The sequence below is a fragment of the Malaya genurostris genome, chromosome 3, assembly GCF_030247185.1.
Source record: "Malaya genurostris strain Urasoe2022 chromosome 3, Malgen_1.1, whole genome shotgun sequence".
In the NCBI taxonomy this organism is placed as follows: domain Eukaryota; kingdom Metazoa; phylum Arthropoda; class Insecta; order Diptera; family Culicidae; genus Malaya; species Malaya genurostris.
The window spans coordinates 20,146,898-20,172,251 of NC_080572.1; the positions used below are offsets into that span (position 1 = coordinate 20,146,898).

At 39.7% G+C, this 25,354-nt stretch overlaps 1 protein-coding gene across 5 annotated transcripts in view; it reads right to left on the reverse strand.

Moving 5' to 3' along the window:
- The window catches only part of LOC131437382 (MOXD1 homolog 2-like), a 299,407-nt gene that overhangs the window by 58,587 nt on the left and 215,466 nt on the right, over positions 1-25,354 (reverse strand). For all 5 annotated transcript variants that reach the window (XM_058606685.1, XM_058606684.1, XM_058606683.1 and 2 more), the window contains one exon: positions 12,897-13,052. In XM_058606685.1, coding sequence (XP_058462668.1) covers positions 12,897-13,052 — 156 coding nt within the window. The remainder of the gene's footprint in view (positions 1-12,896; positions 13,053-25,354) is intronic.

Consider the following 25,354-nt stretch of genomic DNA (forward strand, 5'->3'; position numbering starts at 1 on the left):
TCCTCGTGTCTATAGCGTGATTGATGGAGCAAATACAATGATTTATAGAAATGACGAAGAAAAACTTATTCGAAAACCATCTTTATTTTCAAGAAGAAAAAAAAACTAATCGTGCGAAAGAAAGTTTTTTCACCCGGGTTTAACTTGATGACGACGACGACATTCTTATACGGTTTCTTAGAGACTTAAATGGTTCCGACATTTCGCACGATTTTTTTTTTCTCTGCTGCTTGACGCTGATGACACTTTCGCAACATCATCCAACGGCGTTTCGCTCGATTGGCAATCGATTTTCTTCCCATTTGGCATGCTACCCTCTCCTTCACGTATCGGAAAGCTATGCGATTGTGACTACTGTTGGGATAAAGTTTTTTCATCTTCTCTCAAGCTTGACCCTTTGAACGACTTCATTATATTCGTGTAGTGTTCTCTTGAGTGTAAAACGTTTAAAGAATCGTCGCCGCAACAATTTACACCGATTAACCGTACGTTGGAAGTGCTCGAGTGGCACTTGCCAGCGTTCACTTTAGGCAAAGTTACTGTTATGGTCTTTTCCCATCATCAATAGTTGATAATTAAAGTACAGTCAAAGCGGCATCCCCAAGTTGGGAAGCACAAAAGACTCACCGAACTTTGTCTGTTCGCTAGTGAGCTGATCGAAAAAAGTTGTTTGGCTGGTTGGATGGAAAGATGGATAGACGGATAAATGCATGCATGGAAAGGAAATAATGAAGTCTAATAATTAACGCCGTTCGTCGAAATCACAGACTCTGGCCTTATTCTATTTCTGGTTTCGGGAGCTGGTGTAGTTAGGAGAGATTCACTTCCTCTGTTGATTTCTTTTCGAACCTTCATTGCCGGTTCAATGTTTGGTGGCAATGGAGGTCATGATGATGATGATGATGATGATAATGTTGGCTGTGATTCTGTAGCTGCAACTTACTTAAAGGGTTATAAAGGTCCGACAAGTAAGAAGCATAGTTTCATAGCGTGAAACGGTAAACATCTGATCTTCCAAATCAAATTGTAATAATTTTAGTTGCAATATATTACAGGCACGACCGGAGTAGAAGAAAGAGAACATAAAACATTACTGTTACGGATGAAAGATTAATTTGTTACATATAGAATTAATTCATTCGTGCATGAACGTGATAATAAAACCTATTTCAATTCACTTCGTGGAGTGATATTACCTTTCTCCTAAGTATATTATTCTTAATACTGTGAAAAGTACTTCAATATTTAATCTGAAGTAAGTCTGAATAACTTTCATCTTGCATGAAAATACGTGAATAATACGGTGGAGTGGAGATTTGCAGTTCTTCAACATATTCCAATTACATGCTCATCAGTTGTTGTATCATGTCCTGGCTGTTGCACCTAATATATTATTATTAAATTATCTAATTTTTTTTTATTCAATAATATAATATAATATTAAGGCACACTGCTTAAAAATTATCTAATTTATTCTTTGTTTAGGTACAGATTTACAGATTGGTTAGCCAAAACATGTCAAATTGATGTCGAACAATAAAATTACTGAAAAAACCCTTCTTAATCCACCTAGTGGTGTGATAATGCCTTTCTCTTCTTTCATAACAGTCTCATGAAAATATGTTTCATACTTTTATTAAATAATTTTGGATAATATATATATAAGAGCGGTAAAAATCAACGTGTTTTGTCGATTACGTCACTTATACAATCATATATCTGGAACCAAAAGTCACAACCATTTGATCTTCGAACTTGATCAATGGCACGACAGTAGCTTTCAAACGAGCCCAAGTTCGTTAAAATCGGATCAGCCATCTCTGAGAAAATTGAGCGCGTTCAAATACAACGCTTTTTGTCGGTTACGTCACTTATACAATCATATCTCCGGAACCAAAACTCTCAGCCATTTTATCTTCGAACTTGATCAATGGCCCGACAGTAGCTTTCAAACGAGCCCAAGTTTGTTAAAATCGGATCGGCCATATCTGAGAAAATTGAGCGCGTTCAAATATCTTCGAAAAGTGCACACACATACACACACACATACATACACACACACACAGAGACATATTCCGATCTCGACGAACTGAGTCGAATGGTATATAACACTATGGGTCTCCGAGGCTCCGTTCGAAAGTCGGTTTTTCCAGCAATTCTAATACCTTTCTATAGAGAAAGGCAAAAAGCCTTCTTAGTCCACTTAGTGAAATTTTCATATATCTTGAAAAATCACCATAGGGGGGAGTACATGAAATTTTCGAAATCGAAAAAAAAATTTGATGCCAAAAGGCTTAGAATTGCATGAAACGTCGAGATTTAGTGTCATCTCGAAAAAAAATTTTTTTGAAAAAATCGACTTTTTGGGACTTAGAAAAAATATGAAAATTTTTCTAAGTCCCAGAAAGTTGATATTTTCAAAAAAATTTTTTTTTGAGACGACACTAAATTTCGATGTTTTATGCAGTTTTAAGAGTTTTGGCATCAAAAAAAATTTTCGAATTTTAAAATTTCATGTACTCCCCCCTATGGTGCTTTTTCAAGATCGAAAATTGTCAAACCTTTACCACCGGCCAGCACCCCTTAAGCATGTCCGATTTAGGTCAAATTTTGCATGAAGGCTTTTTTCGAGGTGCTTAAACTTTTGAGCACTAGAACTTTACGAAAATAGAGTTGATCCCAAAATTTTGGCACCCTTATATACATAAGAGCGGTAAAAATCAAAGTGTTTTGTCGGTTACGTAACTTATACCATCATATATCTGGAACCAAAAGTCACAACCATTTGATCTTCGAACTTGATCAACGGCCCGACAGTAGCTTTCAAACGAGCCCAAGTTTGTTAAAATCGGATCAGCCATCTCTGAGAAAATTGAGCGCGTTTAAATACAACGCTTTTTGTCGGTTACGTCACTTATACAATCATATCTCCGGAACCAAATCTCTCAGCCATTTTATCTTCGAACTTGATCAATGGCCCGACAGTAGCTTTCGAACAAGCCCAAGTTTGTTCAAATCGGTTCAGCCATCTCTGAGAAAATTGAGCCCAAGTTTGTTAAAATCGGTTCAGCCATCTCTGAGAAAATAGAGCGCGTTCAAATATCTTCTAAAAGTGCACACACACACACATACACACAGACATTTTCCGATCTCGTCGAACTGAGTCGAATGGTATATAACACTATGGGTCTCCGAGGCTCCGTTCGAAAGTCGGTTTTTCCAGCAATTCTAATACCTTTCTATAGAGAAAGGCAAAAACCCTTCTTAGTCCACTTAGTGGAATTTTCATATATCTTGAAAAATCACCATAGGGGGGAGTACATGAAATTTTCGAAATCGAAAAAAAAATTTGATGCCAAAAGGCTTAGAATTGCATGAAACGTCGAGATTTAGTGTCATCTCGAAAAAATTTTTTTTTGAAAATATCGACTTTTTGGGACTTAGAAAAAATAGAAGTCCCAGAGAGTTGATTTTTTCAAAAAAATTTTTTTTTGAGATGACACTAAATTTCGATGTTTTATGCAGTTTTAAAAGTTTTGGCATCAAAAAATATTATCGATTTTGGAAATTTCATGTACTCCCCCCTATGGTGCTTTTTCAAGATCGAAAATTGTCAAACCTTTACCACCGGGCAGCACCCCTTAAGCATGTCCAATTTAGGTCAAATTTTGCATGAAGGCTTTTTTCGAGGTGCTTAAACTTTTGAGCACTAGAACTTTACGAAAATAGAGTTGATCCCAAAATGTTGGCACCCTTATATATACAAGAGCGGTAAAAATCAACGTGTTTTGTCGGTTACGTCACTTATGCCATCATATATCTGGAACCAAAAGTCACAACCATTTGATCTTCGAACTTGATCAACGGCCCGACAGTAGCTTCCAAATGAGCCCAAGTTTGTTCAAATCGGTTCAGCCATCTCTGAGAAAATTGAGCGCGTTCAAATACAACGCTTTTTGTCGGTTACGTCACTTATACAATCATATCTCCGGAACCAAAACTCACAGCCATTTGATCTTTGAACTTGATCAATGGCCCGCCAGTAGCTTTCAAACGAGCCCAAATTTGTTCAAATCGGTTCAGCCATCTCTGAGAAAATTGAGCGCGTTCAAATACAACGCTTTTTGTCGGTTACGTCACTTATACAATCATATCTCCGGAACCAAAAGTCACAACCGTTTGATCTTCGAACTTGATCAACGGCCCGACAGTAGCTTTCAAACGAGCCCAAGTTTGTTAAAATCGGTTCAGCCATCTCTGAGAAAATTGAGCGCGTTCAAATACAACGCTTTTTGTCGGTTACGTCACTTATACAATCATATCTCCGGAACCAAAAGTCACATTTGATCTTCGAACTTGATCAATGGCACGCCAGTAGATTTCAAACGAGCCCAAGTTTGTTCAAATCGGTTCAGCCATCTCTGAGAAAATTGAGCGCGTTCAAATACAACGCTTTTTGTCGGTTACGTCACTTATACAATCATATCTCCGGAACCAAAACTCTCAGCCATTTTATCTTCGAACTTGATCAATGGCCCGACAGTAGCTTTCAAACGAGCCCAAGTTTGTTAAAATCGGATCGGCCATATCTGAGAAAATTGAGCGCGTTCAAATATCTTCGAAAAGTGCACACACATACACACACACATACATACACACACACACAGAGACATATTCCGATCTCGACGAACTGAGTCGAATGGTATATAACACTATGGGTCTCCGAGGCTCCGTTCGAAAGTCGGTTTTTCCAGCAATTCTAATACCTTTCTATAGAGAAAGACAAAAACCCTTCTTAGTCCACTTAGTGGAATTTTCATATATCTTTAAAAATCACCATAGGGGGGAGTACATGAAATTTTCGAAATCGAAAAAAAAATTTTGATGCCAAAAGGCTTAGAATTGCATGAAACGTCGAGATTTAGTGTCATCTAGAAAAGAATTTTTTTTGAAAAAATCGACTTTTTGGGACTTAGAAAAAATATAAAAAGTCCCAGAAAGTTGATTTTTTCAAAAAATTTTTTATTGAGATGACACTAAATTTCGATGTTTTATGCAGTTTTAAGAGTTTTGGCATCAAAAAAAATGTTCGATTTTGGAAATTTCATGTACTCCCCCCTATGGTGCTTTTTCAAGTCGAAAATTGTCAAAACTTTACCACCGGGCAGCACCCCTTAGGCATGTCCGATTTAGGTCAAATTTTGCATGAAGGCTATTTTCGAGGTGCTTAAACTTTTGAGCACTAGAACTTTACGAAAATAGAGTTGATCCCAAAATGTTGGCACCCTTATATATAAGAGCGGTAAAAATCAACGTGTTTTGTCGGTTACGTCACTTATACCATCATATATCTGGAACCAAAAGTCACAATCATTTGATCTTCGAACCTGATCAACGGCCCGACAGTAGCTTTCAAACGAGCCCCAGTTTGTTAAAATCGGATCAGCCATCTCTGAGAAAATTGAGCGCGTTCAAATACAACGCTTTTTGTCGGTTACGTCACTTATACAATCATATCTTCGGAACCAAAATTCACAGCCATTTGATCTTCGAACTTGATCAATGGTCCAACAGTAGCTTTCAAACAAGCCCGAGTTTGTTAAAATCGGTTCAGCCATCTCTGAGAAATTTGAGCGCGTTCAAATACAACGCTTTTTGTCGGTTACGTCACTTATACAATCATATCTCCGGAACCAAAAGTCACAGCCATTTGATCTTCGAACTTGATCAATGACCCGACAGAAGCTTTAAAACGAGCCCAAGTTTGTTCAAATCGGTTCAGCCATCTCTGAGAAAATAGTGCGCGTTCAAATATCTTCTAAAAGTGCACACACACACATACACACACACATACACACAGACATTTTTCGATCTCGTCGAACTGAGTCGAATGGTATATAACACTATGGGTCTCCGAGGCTCCGTTCGAAAGTCGGTTTTTCCAGCAATTCTAATACCTTTCTATAGAGAAAGGCAAAACCCTTCTTAATCCACCTAGTGGTGTGATAATGCCTTTCTCTTCTTTCATAACAGTCTCATGAAAATTTGTTTCATACTTTTATTAAATCATTTTGGACACTAATTTTGACAAAAATTGATGCAGATTGATTCGAGTAGTTCACAAAAGCATGCTTCAGTGTTTATGTCACACAGTCAGCATCATTTTTCCAAACTAGTGCTTGATATTTGCGTTGCCTATTTGTAATCAGTGATGCTAATCTAAAAAAAGCTTTCTTAGTCCACTTAGTGGAATTTTCATATATCTTAAAAAATCACCATAGGGGGAGTACATGAAATTTTCGAAATCGAAAAAAAATTTTTGATGCCAAAAGGCTTAGAATTGCATAAAACGTCGAGATTTAGTGTCATCTCGAAAAAAATTTTTTTTTGGAAAAATCGACTTTTTGGGGCTTAGAAAAAATACGAAAATCCCAGAAAGTTGATTTTTCAAAAAAAACACACACACATATATATATATATATATATATATATATATATATATATATATATATATATATATATATATATATATATATATATATATATATATATATATATATATATATATAAAGGGTGATTTTTTAAGAGCTTGAGAACTTTTTTAAACAATAAAACGCATAAAATTTGCAAAATCTCATCGGTTCTTTATTTTAAACGTTAGATTGGTACATGACATTTACTTTTTGAAGATAATTTCATTTAAATGTTGACCGCGGCTGCGTCTTAGGTGGTCCATTCGGAAAATCCGCTTTTTTATCGATAAATTTTGTTCAGCGATGAGGCTCATTTCTGGTTGAATGGCTACGTAAATAAGCAAAATTGCCGCATTTGGAGTGAAGAGCAACCAGAAGCCGTTCAAGAACTGCCCATGCATCCCGAAAAATGCACTGTTTGGTGTGGTTTGTACGCTGGTGGAATCATTGGACCGTATTTTTTCAAAGATGCTGTTGGACGCAACGTTACAGTGAATGGCGATCGCTATCGTTCGATGCTAACAAACTTTTTGTTGCCAAAAATGGAAGAACTGAACTTGGTTGACATGTGGTTTCAACAAGATGGCGCTACATGCCACACAGCTCGCGATTCTATGGCCATTTTGAGGGAAAACTTCGGAGAACAATTCATCTCAAGAAATGGACTGGTAAGTTGGCCACCAAGATCATGCGATTTGACGCCTTTAGACTATTTTTTGTGGGGCTACGTCAAGTCTAAAGTCTACAGAAATAAGCCAGTAACTATTCCAGCTTTGGAAGACAACATTTCCGAAGAAATTCGGGCTATTCCGGCCGAAATGCTCGAAAAAGTTGCCCAAAATTGGACTTTCCGAATGGACCACCTAAGACGCAGCCGCGGTCAACATTTAAATGAAATTATCTTCAAAAAGTAAATGTCATGTACCAATCTAACGTTTAAAATAAAGAACCGATGAGATTTTGCAAATTTTATGCGTTTTATTGTTTAAAAAAGTTCTCAAGCTCTTAAAAAATCACCCTGTGTGTATATATATATATATATATATATATATATATATATATATATATATATATATATATATATATATATATATATATATATATATATATATATATATATATATATATATATATATATACACAGACATTTTCCGATCTCGTCGAACTTAGTCGAATGGTATATAACACTATGGGTCTCCGAGGCTCCGTTCGAAAATCGTTTTTTCCAGCAATTCTAATACCTTTCTATAGAGAAAGGCTAAACTGGTCATGATGATTTTCAACCTTTGCATCATGGAATAAATGGACTAAAATTGCGATGCTTCTTTTCAAGGTTACGGTTGAAAAAAAAAGTACGGATGTGTAATGTCAGAGACATAACTGGATGTCGTGAATACGAATAAAACTGACACACTTTTTTTTATACTTCCGAATTCGAACTGGTAGTTGGTCGATTGTGTGAATTGTGCAACTTTCCCCTTTTTCATTACTAGAATTTTAAACGATGCGCCTAGACTAAATTACAGTATAGTTACATTAAACATTCTGAAACACAATTAAATGTAATGAAATAACTAGATAGTACTTTATAATAAAAATGGGCCGTACAGAGTACAGTAAAATAAAATTTTGCATAATTCTTTACGAGTATTATTATGGTTCTAAAAAGAACCGATTTGAAGAATTCTGGAATTAGAAACTGGACCTGAGCTCAAGAACTAAATTCAGAACTTAGAACAGACTCAGGATTCAGTTTGATTTTAGTTCTAGAACTACAATTTCGAAACTGAAATCAGTTCCGAAATCTTTTTCCAGAATCCAGTTCAGCACACAGGCTCTGAATTCTAAACCCGGAGCTAAGCTCTGAAACTTGAAGACGGTTTTTCGCCTCGACCATCAAAATGGGTTGTATAAAGTACAGTAAAGCAAAATTTCGCATAATTCTTTGAGAGTATTATTATGGTTCTAAAAAGAACCGAATAGAATTCTAGAATAAGGAACTGGACCTGAGTTCAAGAACAAAATTTAGAACCAAGAACAGAAGTTCTGCTTTCATTGACGATTGCTCCACCTGACGACTGAAATCTAAATGACAGCACGACCTGAGCGTTTGAGGTTTGGCATCACGCAAAAGGTCTGCTTTCATTGACGACTGCTCCACCTGACGACTGAAGTCCAAATGAGAGATGCGACCTGAGCGTTTGAGGTTTTTAACCACGCAGAAGGTGCACTCTCCGAAGCTGGTGGTCCCACGACGTCTGCTTGCATCCAACGCACAAGAAGAAATGATCGAGTTTCGACCACGGTTCCCCTTTTATACGCAGTCAGTTGAAGATATGTGCCTGACTACCTCAAAATCGTCGTCCTTGCGCGAAAAAGCCAAGCAAAAGTAAAGAGTTTTCCGCGTTGTTTTCAAAATTTGAGAAAACTTAGTATTTGAGTTGTTTGTGGTTATCTCACACTGTTCAAAGTATTATCCTAAATTCCTGATCATATTTTTGATGAAATGGTAAAAGAATTATGTTGCTGCCTTTAATACAAGTCGAGATATTCACGATTAAGTTCTGTCCATTCTTCCATATGGCTAATTTTGAAAAGGCACCCCATAGTAAAGTAAGTCGTATTCACGACAATAATATTTTCTCAATGCAAAATGGTCTGAAAATTGATTCCATACATTTGGAAGGACCGAACAAAATGCCATTATGCTTATTCACACCGGATTGTTTTCAAGTTTGACTTGGTTTGAGCAGGTCAAATATAACTCATCAATTTTTATTTATATTATGTAGAAAATTCTATGTATCCAATTACAAACAGCTGGAATGGCCGCATTCAGTCTCTTCGCATAACTAAGTGAAAGCTATCGAATATTCCAGTCTTATATCAATTGTATTCCAACGTACAAAAAAAAAAGTTACATAATTCCGATAAAAAAGCCTCTTTATGACCAAGTGGCTAATGTTCCGGGAGGTTCAAAACGGGCGAACCGGCTGTGTCTTCAAATAATAATAAGAATAAGAACCAGTTTTTTTAAAGTATTTTAATTTAAGACTCACAAAAAAACTTTTGAAATTCCATGGTGGCCTTACCCTTTAAATACAGCAAAAAAGTTTGCATAAGTGAGTCCTTATTATGAAAGTTCGAAGCAAGCCCAGTATTTCGAAGATAAAAATTAACAACAAAACACTATTGTCAACTGAATCGTTACTAGCCAATGTACACCAAAGTGTGTCGTCAGTAAACAACAAATACAGCGCCCAAAAAAATACAAGACAGGAAACCCTAATGACCATAATCCTAACAACAACAGTGACACTGAACCAACGGACGAAGGAGCGTTGCCCCTTTTCATTCGCTAGGTAGCAACGAGAGCGCTGCTCTTACTAGGAAAATGATAACAACGAGACCCAGTAATGAAAAAAATCATAGTGACCACGTTGAACACCGTGATAAACTTATTGAACATATTGAAGAACACAATATTTTGTACCCTTTTTTGTATATATAAAAAATAGGTATAGAATTCGCTCAAACTTTGGAAAAATTTCCCGAGGCCCGTAGGGGGCTGATCAACATACGGAAAGTCAAATCGATCACGTTCTCATCGACGGGCGATTCTTCTCCGCGCAACAACTGGAGTTAGTGCTACCAACGGAAGAGCAGCTTGTCGCGGCGACTCTTGAAGACGGCTGGAGAAACATAAGGTCCGCCGTGAGTAGCACTGCTACAACCGTTTTAGGCACGAGGTTATCGAATCAAGGAAATGACTGGTTTGACGGCGAATGTCAGCAGTTGGTCGAAGAGAAGAATGCAGCAAGGGGAGGATGCTGCAACACCGCACGAGGGCGAACGAGAAACGATACAGACAGGCACGGAACAGACAGAACACTGTTTTCCGGAGGAATAAGCGCCACCAGGAAGACCAAGATCGCGAAGCGATGGAACAACTGTACCGCGCAAATGACACACGGAAGTTCTATGAAAAGGTGAACCGGTCACGTAAAGGCTACACGCCACAGGCCGAAAAGTGCAGAGATACCAGTGGTAACTTTCTCACGAACGAACGTGAGGTGATCGACAGGTGGAAGCAGTACTATGACGAGCATCTGAATGGCGAAGCACAAGATAGAGAGAACGGTACAGGAATCAATCTGGATGCACGCTCAGCCGACGACAGATTCCCAGCCCTTGATCTGTCGGTGATAATTGAGGAGATCGGCAAGCTGAGGAACAACAAAGCCGCGGGCAATGACCAGTTGCCAGGCGAGCTACTCAAACATGGAGGAGAGGCACTGGCTAGAGCGCTGCACTGGATGATTTCTAGGATTTGGGAGGAGGAGATTCTACCGCAGGAATGTATGGATGGAGTGGTATGTCCCGTCTACAAAAAGGGCGATAAGCTAGACTGTTGCAATTACCGCGCAATCACATTGCTGAACGCCGCCTACAAGGTACACTCCCAAATCTTTTGCCGTCGTCTATCACCAATAGCTAAGGAAATCGTAGGGCCGTACCAAGCGGGATTTACTGGAGCCCGCGCCACTACGGATCACATATTCGCGATAAGACAAGTACTCCAGAAGTGTCGTGAATACAACGTACCCACGCATCACCTATTCATTGACTTCAAAGCGGCACACGACACAATCGATCGAGAACAGCTATGGCAGATAATGCACGAATACGATTTCCCGGATAAACTGACGCGTTTGGTCAAAGCAACGATGGATAGAGTGATGTGCTACGTCCGAGTATCTGGGACGCTCTCGAGTCCCTTCAAATCTCGGAGAGGGCTACGTCAAGGTGATAGACTTTCTTGTATCTTGTTCAATATTGCCCTGGAAGGTGTGATTCGAAGAGCGAGGATCGACACGAGTGGCACGATCTTCCGAAAGTCCGTACAACTTTTTGGCTTCGCTGACGATATTGATATTGTGACACGTAACCTTGAGAAGATGACGGAAACCTACATCGGACTGAAAGCTGAAGCTAGGCGTATCGGACTGGCCATAAATTTTCAATCGATTGTCGCACGTTTAAATTCAAATTTAATCCGATTTGCAGTTTCGACATTACACGGTAATGTTGGAATGACTGAAATCTCAAACGACGGTCATTAAAATAATATCATGAGAACTAAAACACCAAATAATATTCATGCAAAAAACACGGGCGGATTGATAAGAAAAGGTATCATCGCACTGCTAGGTTTTTATAACACGTTTTTATAACAGATCTGCCATCATCCTGGTCGCAATAGAGGTTGATTCTAACAAATTGTTGCTGTAAAATTGTTATTCCGGTGACTTTTCATCTATGGCGTTGTTGCATCCATTCTACAACAGAAGATGCCGCTTGCTTGTTCGAAGCTTGGTTGATATCGTACTCACTAAGTTGCCAGCGACGTCGCAGGAACGTCGATGACGAGAAGAGAAGGTAACAAGAAGCCCATCATTACTGTTCATTATGATTAAACCTCTTCTTCCTTCTCCATTGCTCCCTGGTTATGTACACATGTATGATACCTTGCTAAGTACCCATCATCAGCCTCATTTGCTCAGCCGGTGCTTAAGAGTTATCGGCCACTGAGTTTGTTTTGCTTCAGAAATTTATGTGATCTGAATAACTGAGACACACGGGGAAATTATATTCCACTATTCGTATGATGGTTACAATCTTGAGAGAAAGAGAGAGAATGTGATTCTAGGTTTCGTCGGATTTAAGTGCATTCGTAGCCTAGAAAACGCCACTGGTTTGATTGAAAGATAATTACCACGCGACAGAGACCGCGAGCATGTGTGTGAAACAGGGTGGCTGTGCTGTAATGTTAAATTACCACTTGATGGTATTTAATTATAGGTTTTCACCTGGTTATACGATTGTCTCACAAAGCGTTCATATGGAGCAGCGTTACACGGGCGTCTAATGTTTGTTATCTAGACGACGATGATGGTGATTATGGTGTGACTTTGATATGCATCGCATTTTACAGTTATGACTTCATTTCAGTAGCATGAATAGTAGTAAGAAAGTAAATAATCGAAGAAAAACTCATGAGGTTTACTCAATCAAGTAGTTTAATAAGTCAAGTTTGAGTCACGGTTCTTTGTTTCACAGGAGCTACTCTTGTGACTTACGTCGACTGTTCTTTGATTGATCGATCGCCGAACATTTCCGGGCAACGCTACCGAATTCGCTACCACAACCAATAACGACCCGAGCCGGCGTCCAATTACCGCATAACCATGCGGACGTGCCAGACTCCTACCTTGAAAATCACTCGTTAACAAACCGCTCATTAGCGGTGCCCACCAGCTGTAGGTACCTGGGATGGCACCCGAATGGGGTGCTACTAGAGAACCTTCTTCGGTGGAGAACGACTATCATCGCATCCGCAGGGATAGGAAAAACGAAACTTACCGTTATCGGCACATCGTACGCCACGTCGCAGGTGTCCAACTTCCGCTTGAAGCGCAGCACCGTGTGCGTCTGATTCTCGTACCCAAGCAGCAGGACGTAGTCCTGGGACGAGTCCACCAGGGGCTGACCATCACCATTTTTTTTCACGTGTCGATCCTGTGGAGGGAAAAAAGCAGAGAGAAAAACGACAAACGTCAGTGAGTGTGTGTACCGCTGGAGATAGCAAATGTATTGCTGTTCTGTGGTTTATAATTATGGCTGTTACCCCTCGGCTTCCCCTCGAGATGAAACAATGCGAATGCGGGTGAAGTTTTATACTGCCTAATGATAAATAAATAGAAGTACTTCTGGGTTGGGAAAACAAATTTATGATTAATGAGCGTCGCTTTTCCTTGGTGGCCGCAAGTTAGTCTTTTCGTGACGACTGTTTCGAAGGAAAGCAGTGATAAAGTTTTATATTTAGCTGTTATGTCATTTAGTCCAACTGAACTTTCCGGAAGAAATTGTTTTCGAATTCGTATGCGGAGTTTATATTGCACCGGTTTCTGGGGTGAAACTAAATCGTTTACTGATAAACATTTTTGAACAGGATATTAAAAGGGGTTTGACTGTTAAATCGTTATTATGTATAAATGAAATCTGAACCACAAAAAAAAAATGAACGAAATTATTAAAATAGCCTTATCGCTATCAATAAAGCATGTGATATAAAGTCGTTGACTATTACGTTAGTATCATAAAGAAATAGGTTTTTTCATAGTGGAATCATTGTCATTGTGAAATTACGCGGTTATCTCAACCATGGAACCTGATTAATAATTATTAATATGTAACAAAATATTCTGTTGTGCTGTCAAATTAATATATATTAGTCACTAAATCAATGCCAATATATTCTTGCCAATGAATGTAACAAAAAGGCTGCAATTGACTACGTATCAAGACTAAAAGTACATATTTATACATATATTAAGTCATTTTACATACATTGGATCAATTATTAGGGATTGCTACAGTTGAAACCAATGTTTGTTTCAGAGTTCCGCTTTTTATAGGCTCAGATGGCTTTCCAAATGAAGAATTTCGATACGAATTTTCACATTTTATTCCTATCAACATCTCCGTGTATAGCTTCCTACCACAAGTCTTGGCAACAGTTTGCTACTGGTCACGGTGGTTTGGGAAATTTCGGTTCTTAATTGCATGCTTGGTTACTCTTGCCTTGACCTTCCGGGCGAAACATTTCCAGATTTTGGCAAAAGATTTTTTGTGTTTTGAGTGAAATTGACTATAACCATTTCTATATGAGCGTACACTTGGCTCACATTACAAAAAATCACGCAATTTATAGGATGCATCGAAAGAACGCTTCCCAAAATTTGATTATTTTCTGTCAAGTGGAATAAAACTGTAACCATATGTAAATGCAGCAAATATTTAGTGTACGAATTTTACTGTGTTACAAGTATTATTCATGGAACTATTTTGATAATTGAACTACTTGGACAGGTAATTCCATCGATACCCATTCAAAAATAACCACACAAGTGCGAGATTAATTGCAAAAATCGGAATTTAGTATGGAAAACTCGTTTAAGTATTTTTAAATGCAAAAAACATATAAAACCATTGAGTGCAGAACCCAGACACGGATTTTGCCTTGCAGTATCGTCTTTACTGCAAGAGCCGGCCGCAAAAATATCAAATGCAAATCCAGATTAAAATTTGGTCGATTCATTCAATTTAAATGTTTCTGTCGGATATTTGCATTTAAAATAACATGGTAGCACATTGATATAGCTCTAAACAGATTGGTTCCAAAAATATTTTTAGAAGTAGATTGTATGCTGAATACATTTGTTAACTCCAGCATAATAACAAAAACCAAAAATGTAAATCACAATATACACGCTATTCTCAAACCGTCTATGAGAGTTTCATAATTAAACAAATAACATTACAGATTCTTTTTGAGGTATTTGTGGTTACATAAAACTTACCAAAAACTTGAAGAGGCAAAGATGAAATGTAAAAACAAGTAAGAAATTTATATGCTTACTTACTTAGGTTGCTGTCAGAGTGAAAGCGTTACGCGTAGCGTCGAGGCGTGCGTGCGAGCTAGTTGCATTTGATCAAAGCAAACCTGTAAGAGTGAACGCGAGGAACGCGGACCGAAACGAAGCGATTAAATGCGATGTACTGTTTTCGCATCGCATTTGCTCTGATAGGTTTGCTTTGATCAAATGCAACTAGCTCGCACGCGCGTCTAGACGCATCGCGTGACGATTTCACTCTAACAACAACCTCAATTGTAAGATTTGATGTATCTGTTCGATAGATTGACTTTGAGGGTGAGATGAAATGCATTCGATTCGAGTTTTTTCGTGACTAAAACAGCAGTATTGTCTAATTCTTGAACTATTATATCTGCGGAATTTCTTCATAGAGCCGAAACAAACATTTTGTATCTGATTCTAGCGAAACGCAAGTATTCTTCATATGATGATTTGGCAACTTTCAGAATAAGCTACATGGGACTCCCGCAATTATCATGCCTCAGTTCGCTTCTCTACTTCTCTATAATTTTTACGTGAACAACATTGACAGATCTTTAGTACCCCCATGTACAATTGGCAGATGATGGTGTGGTTTAAGTTATTGGACCCAAAGCTTTTAACCTGCAAAAACCATTGAAAGATACCTTAGATAACTTGTTCGTTTGGGCTGTTCATCTGAGTATCGAATTCCCCACTGAAAAAACAGAGCTGGTCGTCTTTTCAAGAAAGCATGATCCCGCTCAGTTTCAGCTTTATATTATGAAAAGAATGATCGTGCAGGTTCTGATTTTCAAATATCTTAGGGTGTGGCTCGATTCCAACCCCGGTGGGACCTTGGTCGTATGCTGACAGGGAAGTGGGTCCTCTTTAGAGGATGTCGGAGCGTCTGTACTCCATTTTAGGAACGGCTTCAATCAGCGTCTGTTCTGGTATCCAGCGGCTGAGTATGAAATGCTGCATCCCATCCAAGGTCGCAACCCCACCAACGGGATTGTCCTAGTGCTAATTGGGACGTTAAACAGAGCAAGCACGATGATCCTCCGGCGAGACATGCGGTTGGCGTAGGCCTAATAAGCCGTCCGTAAAATATTTATTACGAATAGACCCACGCGACTAAATAAGGACTACGATTGGAAACTTGGAACATGGAACTTCAAGTCACTAGATTTCGCAGGCTGCGACAGGATAATATACGACGAACTAAATCCTCGCAACTTCGACGTCGTAGCGCTGCAGAAGCTTTGTTGGACGGGACAGAAGGTGTGGAAGAGCGGACATCGAGCGGCTACCTTCTGCCAAAGCTGTGGCACAACGAACGAGTTGGGAACTGGCTTTATAGTGCTGGTCAAGATGCGTCAGCGAGTGATTGGGTGGCAGCCGATCAACGTTAGGATGTGTAAGTTGAGAATTGAAGGCCGTTTTTTTTTCAATTACAGCATCATTAACGTGCACTGTCCACATGAAGGGAGACCCGATGACGAGAAAGAAGCGTTCTACGTGCAGCTGGAACAAGCCTATGACAGCTGCCCACGCAGAGACGTAAAAATTGTCATCAGTGACATGAATGCCCAGGTAGGAAGGGAGGCAATGTACCGATTGGTAATCGGGCCGAACAGCCTGCATGCCGCATCGAACAACAACGGTCAACGGAGTGTAAACTTTGCGACCTCCCGAGGAAAGGTAGTCAGAAGCACCTTCTTTCCCCGCAAGGATATTCACAAAACTACCTGGAGATCACCTGATCAACAGACTGAAAACCAAATCGACCACGTTTTGATCGACGGAAAATTTTTTTCGGACATCAACAATATTCGCACCTACCGCAGTGCGAATATAGATTCGGACCACTACTTGGTTGCTGTATGCATGCGCTCAAAACTTTCGACGGTGGCTACCAAACGTCGAAACCGAACGTCGCGATTTAACATCGCGCGGCTCCGGTATGCTGGAGTAGCCCAAGATTACGCGCAGCAGTTGGCACTAAGAAACGGAAGAGCAGCTTGGTGCAGCTACTTTTGAAGATGACTGGAGAGACATCCGTTCTGCCATAGGTAGCACTGCATCAGCAACGCTAGGTACGGCGACTCCGAACGTAAGGAACGACTGGTTCGACGACGAATGTGAACAGTTAGTGACCGAGAAGAATGCAGCTTGGGCGAGGAAGCTGCAACACCGGACGAGAGCAAACGAGGAGCGGTACAGACAGGTGCGGAACATACTAAACTCGGTATCCCGTATAAAAAAGCGCCATCAGGAAGACCTAGATCGCGAAGCGATGGAACAGCTGTTCCGTGCTAATGACACAAGGAAGTTTTACGAGAAGGTGAACCGTTCGCGCAGAGGTCATGTGCCACAGGCCGATATGTGCAAGGACACCAACGGGGACTGTGAGGTGATCGAGAGGTGGCGGCAGTATTTCGACGAGCACCTCAATGGCGATGTGGCGGAATACGAAAGTGGCGGCGCGGTAACGAACTTGGGAACGCGTGCGGAGGACGATAGACTGCCGGTCCCAGACCTCCAAGAAGTCGAGGAGGAGGTAAGCCGGTTTAAAAATAATAAGGCCGCTGGCGTTGACCAACTACCAAACGAGCTACTAAAACACGGTGGTAATGCACTAGTGAAAGCACTGCACTGTGTCGTTACCGTCGTTGGCGGTTATGAAATCGAAATGGTCAACGAGTTCGTGTACTTGGGCTCACTGGTGACTGCCGATAATGACACCAGCAGAGAAATTCAGAGACGCATTTTGTTAGAAAATCGTGCTTACTTTGGACTGCGCAGGACGCTTCGATCGAGCAAAATTCGCCGTCGTACGAAGTTAACTATCTATAAAACGTTGATTAGACCGGTTATCCTCTACGGGCACGAGTCCTGGACATTGCTTGCGGAGGATCAACGCGCACTAGGTGTTTTTGAACGGAAGGTGTTGCGAACCATGTTTGGCGGAGTGCGGATGGACGACGGTACGTGGAGAAGGCGAATGAACCATGAACTGCACCAGTTTCTGGGAGGACCAACCTTCATCCAAACGGCCAAGGTCGGGTGTTTACGGTGGGCCGGGCATGTTATTAGAATGTCGGAGTACAACCCGGTTAAAATGATCGTCGATAATGATCCGACCGGTATAAGAAGAAGTGGCGCGCAGCGGGCAAGATGCATAGATCACATTGAGGGCGCCATGCGGAGCTACCGAGGCTGGCGGCGAACAGCCTTGAACCGAGTTGAATGGAGACGCCTCCTGTATATAGCAGAGACCCGCCTGGTCTACGGCTGAAAGAGTAAGAGTAAGTAAATAACAAAGAGTAAATTTTCTTCGAACAGTAACAGGACATTGGTATAGTGCTCATCCGGGAGATCTAATAAAATTATATCAGACAACTATCTCTACCTTCAATCTCAAACAAGATTCATGACAGTATATCTTAACCATATGTCACAGTAAATCAACCCTTCAAGATATATTCCTTTTCGTGACAGCATCCTAAATGTCCCTAACTCAGCTCTATTTTCCGACAAATCCATGCAGCGCGAAGGGCGTGGAGTCCCGTATCACCTACGCTCGATGGAAATCCCAAACATATTTTCAAGTAACTTCAGGCGTATTGACCATGAAAAAAATATTTTACAAGGACGGCTCACGAAATGAAGGCCTCTGGGTTTAATATGTTTAACAGTCATGTTTCGGCATCATCTAGGCTTCAAGAACCTGCATCTATTTATATAGTAGAGTTATAAGCAGTTCATTATAGCTTGAGTGTAATCGTCACATTATCCCCAAACCCCTATTTCCTTTTCAGAGATAGCCTGTGCGCAATTGAAACCATTCGCTCAAACGTGACAGGCAAGAATTAACCGCACATCTCCTTCGAATTGGACTCTCTGAAGGCGAAGGTTATCGAGATGTTGATCATGTAGTTTGGACATGCGTGGAATATCGTGATTTCAGGTCTTAATTAATAAATTCTTTGCATACCCAAAGTAGACTATCCAATTTCTCATTCTTGCTTGTCATGTTTCATTATATGTTATATTGAGTTCGGGTTTACATCTCATCCAAGTCAGTCGACAAACAAAACCGCTTACGTTGGGGACAGAAGAAACCAAGTACAGTATTGTGTAGTGAACAATAGACCTCGAAAATGAGTGAACCAAACGAACAGAAGCTACCGTCGGTACGAAAGAATACAATTATTGTTGACTTCAGACAGTGCAAAATTCGACCTTCGATACGAGAACTTGAAGGTTTGCTTAAGGAGCAAATGAATCTTGACATTAAACGTGTGCATTTACTCCAATGCAATAAGACCGATAATGTTGTTTATATCCCGTTCTATAAAGAGTTGGATGCAATTCAATTCGCTAAAGACAATAATAATGTGCACTATGTGGAGCATGAAAATATCAAGTACAACATTCCAGTATATATGGAAGATAGTGCTATAGAAGTGCGTGTGCATGATCTTCCCTCAAGCGTCAACGGTTCTTATATTCGCAAAACTATGTCCCAATACGGAGAGATTCTCTTTATCGAAGATGAAAAGTAGAGGAATTTTTTCCCCGGTATTCTAAATGGCGTACGTTTGTTACGCATGCGCTTGAGGAGGCCTATACCTTCTTATGTGACATTCGGTCAGGATACAAGAATACCGTGCAAATCACTTGTTACCTATGACAATCAGATGGCCACATGTCAATATTGCCAAAAAGCTGTTCACTACGGTAAGCCATGTGATAAACCGGACAAGGAGACAACCACACCAAAGGACAACGGTGCTTCCTTCACACCAACCCCAAGCAACCCCAGTACACCTGTGACAGTCACCAACAACAGTGAAGCATCCTCTTCAACGAAACCATCCAACGTATCCCCTATAGAACAAAGTACACCAGCTGCAGTTAACAGCTTACCATCCAACCAACCAGCAACTGCAAACAATGTACAACAAAGCGCATCTACAGCAACCAGCAACGCAATCAACAACAATACCACCGATGCGGCAATGGATGACGAGACGAACCACGAACGAAGTGCCCCTCTATCCTCGCAGGAGGAAAATGGAAGCTCCTCTCCCCCTAGAAAAAGGGTGACAACGAGATCCAATACAAAAAAAAATCTTTTATTTAAAAACTCAGCTAAATCGGCCACGTAAAGCTTGTACGCAAATAGGCCTGAATGAAATATCTTTTTAAATAAAAAAAAATATATGTTATATTTTTTATGCTTGCCTCCTCCCTCTTCCATGAGTTTTACCAATAGCCAACTATCTTACTTTGAATAAAAATGATGTACTGATACAAACAAACCTGAAATAGTTATAAAATCACGAACAGTGTATACAAAAGTAAGTAATAAAAACAATGTTCTTGAGTAGATTTACTAAAGAATAAAAAAATACTAATATGATAGTACAGAAAATAGTAGTAATGGGCCGTATGAATAAAACGTAGCATGCATGAATTTCGGTAGTAATCACGTTCCTGTTGTAGCAGAGAAAATTAAATACGGACACGTGGCTTTCGCACGGACTTTATTTTTCGTGTGTACGCGATCGAGGTTAACTGTACAATGATTTTCTCTGACTTCCTCGTAAACACCACTTCCGGGGTACAGTGTTGCTAGGAAGGTCAGCTTTTCATACACGCTGATTGCAAACAGGTAACATATCAGTACATCCTACACTCTAATCCTAACTGCATAAGATTGGTATTAAATATGATTTACATTACATCGGAACTATACATCATACTACACTGTCAAAATCAGAGACCTTACTACACAACAACTTTCGAACATGTAGTATTTACTACAATTTGTCGGTACACGGTTTCTACAGGTAGAAAAATAAAACAAAATGGCATTTTTGCAGCAGTAAGTACGTTTCTTGCTTTGTGTGTTCTTATTCCAGCTTTTCTGACGCCATGGCAATACGTCATGCAGTAAATGCTCAAATTCGAAAGCAGCATAACTACATGTTCGAACTTGTTTTTCATTCATACCAAACCGCGTTATAGTCTGTGGACTTTGTTTTTGAGAAGATACTGCAAACAATTGACTTTACTACATTTTATTCATACGGCCCAAAATGTTTTATTAAATAGAAAGCGTTGTGACTGTATTCGAAATATATTAGGTTGAAAGTACTATATATGGGGATGCTACAACGACGAAAAACTAATGTATATTGCCTTATGAAATAAACGTATTCATGAAAAAAATTAGCCGTCAAAAATTCAAATTAAACTTCCCGTCTCTAATTATTTTCTTTTTGCAAATTATATGCACCCATATGTGGACTATAAATGCATTATGTTTGTAACAGTAGTTTTTTTTTAAATTGGGTAAAAATAGACATCAAGAAATAAATTTGGTTTAAGCTATTGTGGTATTGTTTTGGTATCATGCTTAGCTTAACTTTTTTAATGTGTTATGAATGGTGTAAGTTTTTAGTATTCAGCTTGGTATTTTAAATTTTAATTCAACCTCACCAATCCCAACTAAAAGTGTTGTGCAGTTCTGAAAAGAATTATGTCAAGGTACTTTGTAGACATTCACTTGTAATCGGGATGCCATACCTATGTCGATCGAAGCAGTTCATCTGCGCTGTTGATGTTTATCTGTTATTTACACAAACATATCAGCGGTTGAACGAGGTACACTTTAATTATTCAACATAACACACATACTGAAATTCAATCCCAACCATGTCTGCTTAATTTACCGTTCGGATTTGGTAGGTAACACTTCACTCATTTACTACGAGTGCAAAAAAGGTAACGCAGCTCCACTCATTAACCCGAGCATATTCAAATTCCCTGCTTCTGAGCTTGGATACGATGACAGTAACAGCGTCGACGAACAGTCCACCCAAATTGCTAAATTTACCATTTGCAGCAAGGCCACCCCCGCACACAACTCTGACCCTGGAGATTGTTGTACCAATCCGAGCAGTTTTTCCTAAGTTTAATTTAATTTGTGCACACCGTCGTTGCTCAAAAAACGCAAAACGCCTCCGCAATCCGAGAGGTGCTCATTAAAATAACAGTGACAACGCATTGGTCGTTTGTTCGACGATGTAATCAGACGACGGTACCAAGGAGTCGTAGACCAAACACGCATGAAACTGTGTGCTAAGGGATCTTGAAACTGAGTTAAGCGTGGTAACGCTAAAATTATGCGAAATTAAAATGTTGTTTTTTTTTCGACAATCTTAAGTACACTTCGCTCGCTACTGTGGTCTCTCTGTTCAGGTTCTCAGACATACAATGTCAGCTGAAGAGGCCAACTCTCAACTCGACTGTAATTATTCAATTACCGTGTCTGCATATTTAAGCGAATTAAACTGACTCCCGGTCCCGTCGATTCATTGGCTCTCATCTGCCAACTCAGATCCATGCCAACATGAAGCTGCAGAGGTCAAGTGCGCGACCCACTCGTTCCTAGTGCACACAGACAGATTTCCATAGTCATACATAGATGAGGCAGCGAATTCATCCGAGTACCATTTCTCCTACTCCAATCCGACTGATTTGAACGGTGAGTTGAGGGGCAATAAATCTGTTAACAAATTAAATCGATTCTCACTAATTTGAACGAATATCATGGCAGAATGAAGGCTCAAACGATTGAGTCAAGCAAATGAAGGGAAAACGGTGGAAAAAACGTTCAAAATTATTGGGAAGTTCAAATTTTCTTCTTCAATATCAAGAGAAAAAATACATCCACCCACCATCATCACTAGCTCTTAGGTCTCTTCTGCTTCACTATTTGGCTGACCAAGTCGCGAATATCGATTCCATCGCCGGTTTCAAACATGGCACTGGCGGCCACGACGGAAGAGGTCGGTTTCTGGAATGAATTGGAACACAACCTAGCATGGCTGATATTGGACTGAATTCAACATGGATGAAAATTGATGCTGAATTGGCTCTTTCCGTTCTTATTGCTGTCGATCACTATCGGCAATCCCGCGCACCCGTGAAAGCCATCACTAGATGAGTGGATGAATAATAAAAGTAAAACAATATTCCGGCACACATGGGAAATTAATTAAGAAATCAATGGGCGGAAAGGGCACCGCTCCCGGCTTCGAACACGTTTCGATGATATTGCAAAAGAAATATGAGAAATGTTGATATTCTCTCGAATTGCGCTTATGGGAATGTATGCATGCGGGTAAAGGATGAGTGGTAACTGTTGCCTGATATTTTGTTAAGATTATGATTAATTACTCAAAGCCAAGCCTTCGTATCACACTATTTTTGTGGAATTTGACGTTTATTTCATAGGCAATATACATAAGTTTTTCTTTGCCGTGGCATCCAAAATACATAGTTCTTTATACCAAGTACATTTCGAATATCATATTAGTATATTGGTATTCATAAGTTAAACTAAACACTGTTTTTATCAAGCGATTTGCTATTATAAATTACATTAAATAAAATAAATTTATTTTGCACATTTCAAGCTATTTCAAGTTTGTATGGAAGAAAAAGGAGTCTAAAATAAAATAAATTTAAATTATAACTAAAAAAGACTTAATGAAATGATAAAGAAGATCAATGAAAGGAAGGTCACGACAAGCAAGATTGTCGCGAACTGAGACATTGGACAGTCTACTTTGGGTATGCAAGGAATTTATTAGTTGAGATTTGACAGATCTGACGCATGTCCAAAAGACAAGATCAATATCGCTATAACCTTCACCACAAGCACAATGGTTAGTCTCGGAAAGTCCAATTCGAAGGAGATGTGCATCTAACGTGTAGTGATTGGACATGAGTCTGGACTTCACACGAATGAAGTCCCTGCTCATATCCAGTCTCCTGAACCATTCCTTTGTCATCTGTGAAGAGAAAATAATGGTTTAAAGATAAAGTGACGATAACACTCAAACTATAATGATCTGCTGCTAACTCTGCTTTATAAACAGAGGCAGGTTTTTGAAGTCTAAATGAGACCAAAACGTTATTGTTGAATATACAAATCCCAGTAGCCTCGTGATATCAATACGTGATCCGTCCGTGTAAAACATTTTCTCAGAGTCAATATGCCTGAACTTACTTGTAAATATTTTTGGGATTTCCATCGAGCGTAGATGATACGGGACTCCACGCCCTTCGCGCTGCATGAATGTGTCGAAAAATAAAGTTGAGTCAGGGACATTTAGAATGCTGTCACGGATAGGAATATATCTTGAAAGGTTGATTTTCTGTGACATATAGTTAAAATATACTGTCATGTTTAAGATTGTTTAAGATTGAAGCTCGACTAGTTTTTCGAAGTTACTAATAACCAGGGGATTCAGTACATCACATATTATTAGCAATCGTGATGAAAGCTTCCAAAAGCGATCTTCCAATGGAAGAACTCTCGCCAGAACTTCAAGACTCATTGTATGTGTCGAATGCATGCAGCCTAAGACAATTCGCAAACAACGATACTGAATTCGCTCAAATTTAATAATATTAGAGCTTGCAGCGGAACGAATCTCATACTTCATCACTGAAAGTATCGTTGTTTGATACAATTTTATTAGATCTTCCGGATAAGCACCCCACCAAGATCCTGTTATTGTTCGAAGAAAATGAACTCTTTGTTGGTATTTTGTTATCAGATACCTAATGTGTCCTCCCCACGTGCATTTGGAATCAAACCACACCTCAAGGCATTTAAAAGTCAAAACCTGCGCGGGATCATGCTTCCTTGAAAAGACGACCAGCTCCGTTTTCTCCGCAGGGATTTCGATTCCCAGATGAAAAGCCCAAGTTATCTAAGGTATCTTGCAATGGTTTTTGCAGATCAACAAGTTTGAGTCCAGTAACCGAAACCACGCCATCATCATTCTTCTCATCATATGAAGCTGAAGCTGCGCGGGATCATGCTTCTTTGAAAAGACGACCAGCTCCGTTTTCTCCGCAGGGATTTCGATTCCCAGATGAAAAGTCCAAGTTATCTAAGGTATCTTGCAATGGTTTTTGCAGATCAACAAGTTTGAGTCCAGTAACCGAAACCACGCCATCATCTGCCAATTGTCTTAGTGTACATGAGGTTACTAGACAGATGTCAATGTCGTTTACATTAAAATTATACAGGAGCGGACTGAGGCATGAGCCTTGCGGGAGACCCATGTAGCTAATTCTGAATGTTACCATATCACCATGTGGAAAATGCATGCGCTTCTCTGACAAAAGGTTTCGCAAATAAATATTTATAATCGCTTGGAGTCCAAGTTGGTGGAGCTTGTCTGAAAGAAAATCAATGGAAACTGAATCAAATGCTCCTTTAATGTCTAAAAATACAGATGCCATTTGTTGTTTTTGAGCGAAGGCAATTTGGGTGTCAGACGAAAGTAATGCAAGGCAATCATTCGTCCCTTCATTTCTACGGAAGCCGAA